We start from the raw sequence: 12707 nt of genomic DNA, 5'->3' as shown, positions 1-12707 counted from the left end.
TGAACTTTCCTAAAACAGCCAAGGGAGAGAATTTTCCATCCAGCCTCAGAGTCTCTCAGAGAGAGTGATAGCATTATTCACGGGGATAGGTGCTCTTTGAAAGAAAAATATTACAAATATTAGTTTCTTTCTGGGTTTATGCTTTGACCTTTAATAAAAATGTGCTCCAAGGTACCAGTCATGAAAATGAGAGACAGGTTTTCATGCTTGAACAAGCACCACTTATATAATCAGACCCGAGAGGAGAGCTGTGCCTTACAGTACACACACATGCGTTTGGTACCTCACCTAGAATGGATCACTTACCAGACGTGAAGCAGGGTTATAAGAAACCAGGAGTTGAATGTATCAGGCATCTGGCACCCTAGAAAATAACAATAAGGGTAAATCTGTGAAGGTGGAAAGGAAGCATACTGGCTTGCAACCACTGCCAGAATCGGTTCAACCAAAATATATGGCAACTAAGTATTCTGATTACACTATCGTAGAAAAGATCAGCAGACACCCAGTGTGAGAGGCTGGGCTGGAGCATGGACGCAGACAACCAGCCTTCCAGGGCCATCCCTGCTTCCACTGTAGTGTTGGCCAAACTGCTTCTTCCCCGAGTCTCACGTTCCTCATTTTCCATAATGTCACAGAGATGACCTCTTACATACCTTCCATCTTCATGAGGTCTAAAAAGCTAAGCAAATACCTCCCAGCTCCCCTTAATCATCAGCCACTGTGATCACGGGAGCCCTGGTGAACAGGGTAAGCCGTCTGGTCTCCTTTTCCAAGTTTTAAAGACAATCCAATGTGACATGGCCATGAGTGAGCTGAATGATTTACCTGAATGACAAACAGGGGGAAAAAGTGGAACTTTTAGGAGCTACAGCTGAACAGGAAAGTGGACTGCAGCCACTGAAGGCCAGTCTTTAGCCCCAGGGATAACAGTAGACAGGGCCTCTTGGTTTCAGGTCCTCCAAGTTAGGCCTCAGTTCAGACATCAAGCCTCTGAATTCTCACATTTCTGAGAAACCCCTCTGGTTGCCTGAGGGATTGCCACTACACATATCCTCCTTATTACCTGATATGGAGGAAAGCTTTACAAGGAACAGGAAGGATGAATAAGAGAAAATTAGTGAGCAGTGTGAGCCCTGACCTAGAATTCCTACACACACATCCGGTGATCCCGTGAGGAAGGGGAAGGACTGAAAATTCCAAGGTAGCCTGGGCTACATAAAGTATGTTTCCCCCCTCCAAAACAAAAACAACAACAACAACAACAACAACAAAAAAAAAAAAACCCAAAAGTATCCTCTGCCAATCAGCATCCAGTGAGGTGACAGTTTCCAAGAGTCACTAGGAGTGAGGACACAGGGCAGGACCCTGGAGGTGGGAACTCCAGCCAGAGTTAACAAGTCCTCGCTCACCCATTGTGGCTGGGCGTGTAACATGCCAGACAGAATAAGCGCTTCACAGCCTCAGTTCACCGAATCTGTCCAGCACCCCTAGTGGGTGGGTGCACCGGTCAGGAAGCTGATAGTGGAATCAAGACAAGTGCTCAAGGCTACAGAGCACAAAAGCAGGAAATGAGACAGCCGGGAGTCTATGTGCAGAGTCTATGTGAGACTTCCCTGAGTCTGTGCAGTGTGCGGACTGCTACCCAAGCACTTCCTAATGCTAAGATGTGGGGAAAGGGCCACACTCCACACAGTACACCGTCAACCATCTTAAAGTGTTTCCCTCAATCCTTACTGTAACCCAGGAGAGAAGGACTACAATCCAACTTCAGAGGTAAGAAAACAGAGTCAAAGCTAACTAACTGTGGGCAGCCACCATGTTAAGCTAGTGGCAATGCTGGGGTTTGAATCCAAGTCTGTCACAAAGACACCAAAACCCTCGGGTGAGCTTACTGGGTGGTGCCCAGCAGCTGTCAAGTGGACTTCCTCTCTGAGCCCAGCAGGAGTGAGCTGGAGGCTGGCCTGACCAGCCGTCCAGCTATTAAGACACATGCCATCTGAGAATCGGCCAGGCGCCCTCCGCCTAGAACAAGAATAGCCCTGAGAAGCTCTCAAGATGGGATCTCAAGTTGGGTCTTTTTTTTTTTTTTTGGATGTTTTCTTGGAAGTGTGTCTTTCAATCTGGACAATGAGAGCTGGCTGCTTCTACAGGACAATCTGTCCAACAGCTACTTGTACATCACAGCTTCCCAGCAGCCTCCAGGAGCCTGTCCAGTTTCCTCAGATGGGGAAATTGGTTCTTGGGCTGGAAAGCACAGACAGACACACAGACAGACAGGTCAGCAGCTGGCCCTGGGTCACAGTTCTCCCTTCTAGGGGTCAGCTCGGGGCTGATGAGAAAAGAGCTGGCACATGAGTAAGTTCCTGTGCCTGTGGAGGTCAGAACGGAAACCCACACGGTAAACCTCAAAACTATCAAACCAACAAGTGAATGTTGACTATGAGTAAAACAAAAATATGATTGTTAGCTCAACAAAAAGTGTTCACATACTTAGGGGCTAACCCCGGCGACGCTTGACCGTGATCACACTCTGCTCCAATATATCGGAGCTTATTTTATTCTGAGGCTAGACTCTTTCTTGACACAAAGTTCAGAAAAATTAAATAATTCTATTACTAGCTGGGTGGTGGCAGCACATGCCTTTAATCTCAGCAACTTGGGAGGCAGAGGCAGACAGATCTCTGTAAAGTCGAGGCCAGCCTGGTCTACAAAGTAAGTCCAGGACAGCAAGGGCTCTGTTACACAGAGAAACCCTGTCTCAAAAAAAACCAAAATAATAATACTAATAGTAATTCCATTATTGTTACTGGACAGTGATATTACACTTTTTAATATGAAATCTAAACCCTGTTACTTTTTGGTGGTGGTGGTGGTGGTTTTTCGAGACAGGGTTTCTCTGTGTAGTCCTGGCTGTCCTAGACTGGATTTGCAGACCAGGATGACCTCAGGCTCACAGAAATCCACTTGCCTCTGCCTCCCAGAGTTCTTGGATCAAAGGCGTGCACCATCACGCTCAGTTTAGACCCTGCTATTTCTAATAAATCTAAGGGAAGTTTCTTCTAGGAGGTCCAGTTTTCTTTTCTCTACAAGTCAATGGGCAAAACAAGAAGGCTTACCTCAGGGTTTTGTATTGATAAACAACAGGTAAAGGGCCTATAAAATGCTAATTGGCTACCTCTGCTCCAAAACACCAGGAGCAAACTGCATAACGGCAGACATGTTCATGTGACAGGCAGGATATTGTCAGGGCATCCCATAAACAATAGCTGGCAAAGTGTCTGAGCACTAAGGTACACAGAGCTCAGACCAGAGCATTAAACACTGTGGTATCTTAGGGAGGACTGGACAACAAGCTGACGGGCACAACATCCTATGACCCAACAACTCGCTCACATACGGTCTTCAAGAAATGGCAATCAACATCACTTCAGCTGGGGAGAATGACCCTTGCCAGATGCCCAAGGCTCTCTGCCCTTAGGACAATATAATCAAGCCCTACATCAAAGAACCTAAATGAGCATGGCCACTTTAAAGGTATCATCTCAGGAAGCAATATATAATTTCCTTATTTTATTCCAACATCCTCTAAACTCCTTAGACTCCAAACCACAAGAGTCAGTCTCATTAGTCTGCAGATTTTTTAAAAAATCTTTTGCCTCTAGATGGTACTTTCTAAACCCATTCTCTTTGTTCACTAGTCACGCTTTGGAATTCCTTTGGTTTGATTTTGAAATGTAAACCTAGCCAAAAAAAAAAAAAAAACAAGGTGAAGGGCCACAGCAGAGCAAATAAACCTGCCATAGGTTGAGCTGCTTGTAACAGGATTTCACTCGGTAGTCCTGGCTAGACTGGAACTCAGTACGTAGAACAGGTTTACCCTAGGTTTATGGCAATCCTCATGCCTCTGTCCTCTGAGTATGAGGATTACAAGTATGCCCCACAATGCCTACTTATGTTATAGTTTCTGTGTTGTTTTTGTTTTCAAACGGGATGTCTCTATGCAGGACTGGCTATACTGAACAGGCCCAAACCCAGAGAAATCTGCCTGTCTCGGCCTCCCAAGTGCCACCATGTCCACCCTATGCCATAGGTTTTAATAGTCAATGCCTAATTAAGTCTTTAAAAACCTGAAGGGAGAGTGTGATCACCTGAAAACTCCTTGCCACTTATACTGACAGGCAAAGGCAGGGGGAAACCCACCAAGACACACACCATTGTGCGTAGACATCAGTTTCCAATACTAACACAACATCTCACAAAGGGGGAATCTCATCAAAATAGAGCAAAACCTAAATTATTAAGCCACATTACAGTGTCTAGCTGTGGTTGAATTCATTCACAGGCAGCATGTTACAGTGGGAAAATCCCTGAGGTTTAAGCCAGACAACACAGGTGCAAGGCTTGGCCAGGCAATCCTGGGCAAGTCACGGAGCCTCTTTAAGCCTCAACTATTTCTAAACACACAAAAAATAAACAATAATACAAGCACTTACTATCCCACAAGATTGTGAAACTTCTAAAGGGACAAACATGAAAGCAAATACATGTGAGCTATTAATATACAACTGTAACCTTCAGAAACTTTTCTTAAGTTGGTAATCTGTAAGCTATGAACTGAAATATGAATATTAACTATCTATGTAATAACTGTCTTTTATGTGATACTATAATATTAATACAAATTCAAGAATCTTTGGTAGGGGGCTGGACAGATGCCTCTGTGGTTAAGAGCACTGGCTGCTCTTGCAGAAAGCCCAGGTTTGGCTCCCAGCATGCCATGGCAGCTCGCAAGTATCTGTAACTGCAGTTCCAGGGTTTCCAATGCTCTCTTTGGGCCTCTGTGAGCACTGCACACATGTGGTGACCATACACACAGGCAGATTAAACATTCAAATATGTAAACTAAAATAAAAAAAGAGTAACCTTCAATAACAATAAGTGAAAACAAGTAAGCATTCGTCTAAGATAATTATAATAAGTATGAATAGTTAATTGAATCAAGTGTTAAATATCTGACAATAAACTTTTGTTTTTTTCTTTTGTGTATGTGTGGTGTGTATGTGTGTGGCACATACATATGACTCTGAAGTTCACTCTGAAGTTCATATTCATGCAGACTCCAGAGGAAAAGATGAGTGTCTTCCCCTAAGGCTCTCTGCCTTATGCTGGTGAGACAGGGAGCACTCACCATCTTGGCTGACCAGCAAGCTCCCAGGATCCACTAGCTGTCATCCCCCCTCCCCCAATGTTGGGGTTACAGGCATATGTGGCTCTGTGTTCTTACATGGCTCAAGGGACTTGACCTGAATGGGGGTAATGAGGTAATGAAAAAAAGACAAACAGATGGACACATGGACACAGACAGAAATGCTAGGTCAGGTGGAGGAGATCTTATAGAGAAAGCATAATACCCCAGAAGCTCAGAGTGTTTATGATATAGATATAAGCAGAGTTGGAGGCGCGGAGCAGAGGCAGAGTTTAAGGTACACTGATGGCTCAAGCAGCCAAGCGTAGCTATCCCACTAGACACGGTCTCTGTACCGGAGCAGCCATCAAGCTGTACATTTCTGCAGGGAGAAAGCTATAGTGGGCATTTCCTACACACCTCGAACACCTGCGCTCGGACGCTGGAGGAAAGCTCTGCCTTCCCTCTGAGCCTCATCCTAAGAGGCTCTCCAATTTCCCCATGGGTCTGGGGCTATCCTTAACATGGCCGTGTCCATGTCAATTACACATTCTCACTCAGAACTTCACTCACTCATTCAAACTCGGGTCCTTATGCTTGCACTGGAAGTGCTCTTACGCCCTGAACTATCTCTCTAGCCTTGAGGATAATGTTTCTATGAAGAAAAGATAAGGTGGGAGTTTGGAGCCGGTAGGAGAGCTCAGCAAAGCTCTCATGTGTGAGATCCCCAGAACTGCAAACACAAACACAAAGTATTATGTTGGGTTTGTTGGGTTTTTTTTAAGATTACTATTATTTTTCTATGTATGGATGTTCTGCCTGCACGTATGTGTATCATATGTATGCTGTGCCTACAGAAGCCTGAAGAGGGCATCAGAGCATCTGGAATTGGAGTTACAGATAATTGTGTGTTGACATGTGGGTGCTGGGAACCAAACTTAGGTTTTCTGGAGGAGCAGCAAGTGCTCTTAATTTATGAGCCATCTCACCAGCTCCACATATGCTGTTTTGTTTTGCTTTTGTCTTTTAATGTTACTTTCTAAATGAAAAGTATGCTAACAAAAAAATCAAGTAAACTAAAAAAAAAATAAAATGTCAGGGGAAATGTACATGGATGTCAGAAACTACTTAAGGAAAAAAAACACAACTCAGTATTTTCTTTCTCATGTGAAGGAGGTATATTTTCTCATTGTGGACTAATTTCTTGTATACTAGAAGCAGTTTAGGACAGGCAAGATGGACCAGGAGGTAAAGGTGCTGGCTGCCAACCCTAACAACCTGAGTATGAGCCTCAGAATCCACATGGTAGACAAAAACCAACCTTTTTGTTTTGGTTTTTCTTTTGGTTTTTCGTTTTTTAAGACAGGGTTTCTCTGTGTAGTCTGGGCTGTCCTGGACTCACTTTGTAGATCAGGCTGGTCTCAAACTCAAAGAGATTTGCCTGCCTCTGCCTCCCTGAATGCTTGTTTAAAAACTGCTTGTTTATAAGGAAATAGGGAAATTGTCTTTCCTGATGAACAAGAAAATAGAAAGTTTAAAAAAGATAGAATTATAACTTAGTATTGTATTTTAAGTCCCTAATATTAATCTGCTGAAATAGTGAAGTAACCAAAACAAGTGATATTTGAGATTTAAACAATAAACAGACTTGTTAGGCAATCAAAACTGCATCTAGTGCTTTTTGTTAACTTAATTATGTACAGATACTTGTTGCCAGAGTAGAGTACCAGCTGCAGGAAGTTGACAGGAACCTGGCTCTCTGTGGGTATGACTTCCACTGTGAGAGCAGAGCACAGATTTCCTTCTAAAGCAGTGGTTCTCAACTTGTAAGTCGCAACCCCTCCAGGGTCAAACAACCTTTCACTGGGGTCACCTAAGACCATTAAAAAAAAAAAAAAAAAAAAAAAACCATTATGATAAGTGTAGCAAAATTACAGTTATGAAGTAGCAACAAAATAATTTTGTGGCTGGGGTCACCACAACATGAGGAACTGTATTACAGGCTTACAGCATTAGGAAGGTTGAGAAACAGCGATCTAAAGTCTGTGGACACAGAAATGGCTCCAATTTCCCTATGCTGTTACAAATATGCATTTTAGTTAACTATGTTAATAATTACAGCTTAGAACATCAAAATGCATCCTATAAAAACTGCTAATAGTGACCTAAGCCAGTAAAATCTTCCTGGAAAGCAATTTATCAATGGGATGTAAGTAATAAAATTATATAAGCATTTGGGACCAATAGCCCTCTAATAAAAAGAAGAATCATGAAATTTATTTCAGACTTAACTAAACAATCAAAAACTAGAAACAAAAAGAGAAGTAACTGACAAAAAGTCCAATCAAGCGGGGCATGGTGGCACATGCCGTTAGTACACGGGCTTGGGAGCAGAGGCAGGTAGATTTCTGTGTGTTTGAGGCCAGCCTGATATACAGAGTTAGTTCCAAGATAGCCAAAACTACACAGAGGAACCCTGCCTCAAAAAGAACAAAACAGGGTGGCACTTGCCTGTGGTCCCAGCACTCAGGGAGGCAGAGGATGGTGGATCTCTGTGAGTTTGAGACCAGCCTAGTCTACAGAGCGAGTCCAGGACGACTAAGACTATACAGAGAAATCCTGTCTTGAACCCCCCCCCAAAAAAAAAGTCCATATCAAATGCTAAGAGCAGGCACGGTGGAACAAGCCTATAAACTTAGCACTTGGGAGGCAGAGGCAGTAGGATCAGGAGTTCAAGGTCACCCTTAGCTACACAGCAAGTTCTAAGAGAAAATACCTCAAAAAAAAAAAAAAAAAAAAAAAAAAAAGGGCTAGAGAGGTGACTCAGCCTGTGAGTGCTTGCCATGCAAGCATGGCCACTTGATCCCTAGAACCCATGTAAGCTGCTAGGCATTGTGGCCTGTGCTTGCACACCTAGTAATGGGGCGGCAGAGACAGGCATCGAGAGTGGGCTAACCGGGAGGGAGGGTGATTTGGGAGGGGAGAAGGAAAGGGGCTACAGCTGGGATACAAAGTGAATAAACTGTAATAAAAAAAAAAAAAAAAAAAGGAGGCTAACTGGTGAGTTCCAGGCCAGTGAAGGACCCTGCTCAAAGGAGGAAGCCAGTCCTTCTGAAGATGATACCAAGGTGGACCTCTGGCCTAAACAAACACATACAACATGTTTAAAGCAAGTGTTTTAGCACAAAACAAATGTTTTAAAAAACAAACAAGGGGTTGGGGATTTAGCTCAGTGGTAGGCTTGCTAGGCAAGCGCAAGGCCCTGGGTTCAGTCCTCAGCTCTGGGGGAAAAAAAAAAGACAAAATAACAAAAAACAAACAAACAAACAAACAAAAACTTAAAACCCACAGCCACGTAACAGTAGATAAACAGTAGATCATTCCTTTCAGAACAATCAAGAGTCACTTACTCAGAAAGAATTCCTCAAAGTCAGTTTTCTCCACACAGCTCGTGTACATGCGTAGGGCTGCGATCTTAATTTTCTAGACAGAAAAAATAAAACCAAACTCAAGACATGACCAAGAGGATGCTCTAGTGTCATTAGCTACGGACTGCAGACCTCATAGTTCTTGAGCTGGAAGGAGGTACAAACCTATCTGTGGGCAATTTATTTCTTTATTTTTTTGCAGCCCATGTTGTCTGGGACCTGGTTTAGTTCAGCTAGCCTTAAACTCTCCGTTTTAACTCCACCTCTAAAAATAAAATTAAAAAGAATGTAAACCCAGGAAATTCTTTCCTCCTTCCTCAGAGGCCCTACTAATTATTAGTCTATGATTGGGGGAGGGTGACATGTCTTTTCTGCAGACTCACAGAACCTATGTGTACAAACAAAATTCTCTAATAAACACACAGTACTTTTCACTATGCCTCAAAGTGTTAAGTATGAAGTGCTTAGTATACAGTATTAAATTGCTGAGGGGGCTGGTTCACCAGTTAAGAGCACTCACTGCTCTTGCAAAGGACCAGCACCCACATGGGGGGGGTGACGATCCTCTGACACCCTCTTCTGGCCTCCACAGACAACACACACTTGTGTGATACACACACATACATATACACAAGCAAAGCATTCATACACAAAAAAATCATTCCCTAGGACCCTAATGAGGTGTTTTGCACCAAGCTCTGTACTAACACACTGCAATTCATGTATGTGCACTGTATCGTAAGACCAAGTCTAAAAACCAAAAATCAGTTCTTAAAGAGCCGAGTTGGTCTGAAGACCAAGCCAGTAATACATGAATAGGCGCATCAGCGAGTCTCAAGGCTGAAGAAACCAGTGCGGCAACAAAGGATGTGTTCAAGTCTCTTTCTCTCTTCAAATGACAGGGCAAGCTCAACACAGTGGCCCGTGACCCTCATCTCACCACTCAAAGCGTTCAAGGTCTAGTCCACAGAGCAAGTTTCAGGCCAGTCATGACTACAGTACAAGACCCTATCTCAAAAACAAAACAAACAAACAAACTTTAAAAGGGGGCTGGAGAGATGGCTCAGCAGTTAAGAGCACTGGCTGCTCTTACACAGGACGGGGGTTCGGTTCCCAGCACCCACAGGGTGCCTCACAACTTAAGTAACTTAAGTTTCGAGGGATCCAATGCCGTCTTCCGGCCTCCACAAACATCAGGCATGCAAGTGGTGCAAAGACACACAGGCACACACATGTGCAGGTAAAATACTTACACACGTGGTAAAAACAAATAACTGAAACAAAAGGAAAAAGTAAACAAGCAGGTGTGGTGGCTCACGCCTGTAAGTCCAGCACTCGGGGGCTAAGCTGGATCAAAAGTTCAAGCCTCAACTACATGTGAGTCTATCTCCAAAACAAATTAAGTAAAAACACATAGAAACAGACAGACCCCATCAAGAGTTAAGGAGTATAACACGTCACAGTACGAGAGATTTATGCAAAACTGCAAAGTTGAACCCAACACTGTCAAATCGGTGTGGTTCACTGAGGAAGGGACGAGGGAGAAAGCGCTCCTCTCAATCTTCACCCAGAGCTATGGTTCAGCTCTGAGGAGGCAGAGGTAGGCAGATCTGAGTCAACATAGTGAGATCCAGGACAGGTGGGGCTACAAAGTAAGACCCTAGCTCACCAAACAAACAAACAAAAACCAAAAACTCTAGGATTTGAGCAAGTTTAGCCATGGAACAAAGAAGATTTTAGAAAGCTTCGGGCTACACCATCACCAGCCTAATGACAACCTTATCCTGATACCTTTGACTCTAGCAGGCCTTCTCCTATCCTGGAGAGAAAACTTTAGGTTCATTCAACACTGAATACCAAACTGAGTTCCAGCCATGGATCTAAACGGTATGGTTGAGGGATAAACAAGACGGACAAAAACTCCTGCCCTGGTTCAATGGATAGCCCAGGTTAACTATAGACAAATTTATAATTTTAACTAAATTCTTGACACCAGCCCCCAGTGCTTATAGCTCCCTTCATATCCTTCTACATAAACTCCTCTTGGTCGTAATCACTCTGCCCCAGGAAAGGCAGACTTGTCTCCAAGGCCCCGGGCTTCAAATCCATCCATGGAAAAGCATCCATTACAAGTAAGGACTACTTGACCAGAAAACACACCCATTTAAAAGCATTCACTACAAATACTGACTCCTGACCAGATTCCAGCAGCTTCATGCAGTGCTCACTCCATGGTAATCAGGGACATTTTAGAGTTCTCTTTGCTTTTCCGGTAGCAAAGCCAAGCCTTTATTCTTGGGTGAGCCACTTTCCTGGACAAAGCTCTAAAGCAAGTCTCTGAGGACCATCACACAGGGACTGGAAATAACAACTGGAAAGAACCTCTTTGGGAACCATGCATTAATGTGAGTGAAGGAAGGAAGCAGACTAAATTTCCACTCAGTCAATACAAGCTGTTCCGGTCCTTGGATGACATCATGTTTACTTCATTCTCACTTTGGGAGAGCTCTCCATGCCACTTGTCGATGACAGGAACACCCTGGCCTGCTCTCCCACGTGCTGGGATATGCGTACCCTCCTACACAATGGGAAGTCAATGGGGAAACTGCACTGTGCTAACGGCTGTGTGAGAGCTGCACAGGGATTTGTTTTGATTTTATGTTTGTCAGTTGAGAGTGCTGGAGAGATGGCTCAGAGGTTAAGTACATTGGGTGTTCTTCCAAGGGTCCTGATTTCAATTCCCTGTAACCACATGGTGGCTCACAACCATCTATCGTGAGATCTGGTTCCCTCTTCTGGCTTGTAAGCTCACATGCAGAGAGAACACTGTATAAATAATAAATAAATAAATCTTTACTTTGGTCAGTTGAACGTCCTGTTTGCTGGAATTTAAAAACATTCTTGATTCATGGTCAACAATCTGGGCCCCTGTTCAAACAAGAACAACCTTGTTAAGCTACCTGGCCTACTGGAGGGCTTTCACTATCCAGCACTCTGTACCTCAGATGACATCTCTTCATTCATGTGCTGTTCACTTGTCCCTCAATACTAAGAGAGCTCATAATGCCTTCTCTTTTCTATACTAAGCCTTGCTTTTCTTTCAACTACGCTTTTTTCTTTTTTTAGGGGGTGGTGGCTCGTGTTTTACTATGTCCCCCTGGCTGACTTAAAGCTAGCTAATACAGACCAGGAAGAGCTCAAACTCACAGGGATCTGCCTGTCTCTGCCACCCAAGTACTAGGATTAAAGGCCAGTGCCACCACAGTTTTCTTCAACCATTCTTTAGTTCTTACATGATACTGCTATGCAAAAATTAGGGGGAAAAGTAGTTATTTAAGAGCTGGGCATGGTGGTGCACATCTATTATTTCTCCCAACACTTGGGGCTCAGAAGTGTGCAAATCTTTGTGAATTTGCACCCAATTAGGGCTACAAGGAGAAACCCTGTCTCAAACAAAACAATCAAACAAAGAGAAGAAAAATGTTGTTTCAGGACACTCAAATAAGTAAGGAAAAGCTACATTTAAAACCTTAAATAAGTCTCCATGTGGGTCTCCTAGTAAGGGACAGGGGCTGTCTCTGACATGGACTCTGGTGAATGCTCCTTGATTACTTCCCCCGGATGAGTCAGCCTTGCCAAGCCACAGAGGAAGGGGACACAGGCAGTCTTGAAGAGACCTGATAGTCTGTGGCCAGTTGGTAAAGGAGGAAGGCTCCCCTTTTCTGAGGACTAGGGGAACAGCGAGGGAGAAGGAGAGTGGGAGGGGAGAAGACAAGGGAGGGGGCTACGATAGGGATGTAAAGTGAGTAAATTTTTTTTTTTTAATTTTAAATATAGGCTAGGGACACTGTTCCATGGTAGACTGATTGACTAAGAAAGATTCCAAGTTAGATCCTAGCAGCAATAAAGTCTAAATATGAGTCTATAGGAATCTATACATGAAAACAGTAGAGAAAAAGATAGGGAAAAGGTAGGTCATAAACATCAATACACAAATATTTTGCTCTCTAACCAAATACATATGAAAAAACAAACAAGGAATCTTGCCCATACAAGTATCTGGCCACAAATTCTGAGTTAACAGAGCTGCA

The 12707-nt window shown here is 43.6% G+C and overlaps 1 protein-coding gene across 2 annotated transcripts in view; it reads right to left on the bottom strand.

The window, feature by feature from the left end:
- Window positions 1–12707, bottom strand: part of LOC129672745 (ubiquinol-cytochrome-c reductase complex assembly factor 1) — a 78230-nt gene that overhangs the window by 48531 nt on the left and 16992 nt on the right. For both annotated transcript variants that reach the window (XM_055602342.1, XM_055602343.1), the window contains exons 5-6: window positions 8599–8671; window positions 307–364 (exon numbers count right to left, since the gene is read on the bottom strand). In XM_055602342.1, the coding sequence (XP_055458317.1) occupies window positions 307–364; window positions 8599–8671 (131 nt within the window). The remainder of the gene's footprint in view (window positions 1–306; window positions 365–8598; window positions 8672–12707) is intronic.

Source organism: Psammomys obesus, unplaced genomic scaffold, assembly GCF_907164565.1.
Source record: "Psammomys obesus unplaced genomic scaffold, mPsaObe1.curated_primary_1811, whole genome shotgun sequence".
NCBI classification, from domain to species: domain Eukaryota; kingdom Metazoa; phylum Chordata; class Mammalia; order Rodentia; family Muridae; genus Psammomys; species Psammomys obesus.
Note: the sequence above shows the minus strand (reverse complement) of the source record. Positions and strands in the feature narration are given on the sequence as shown.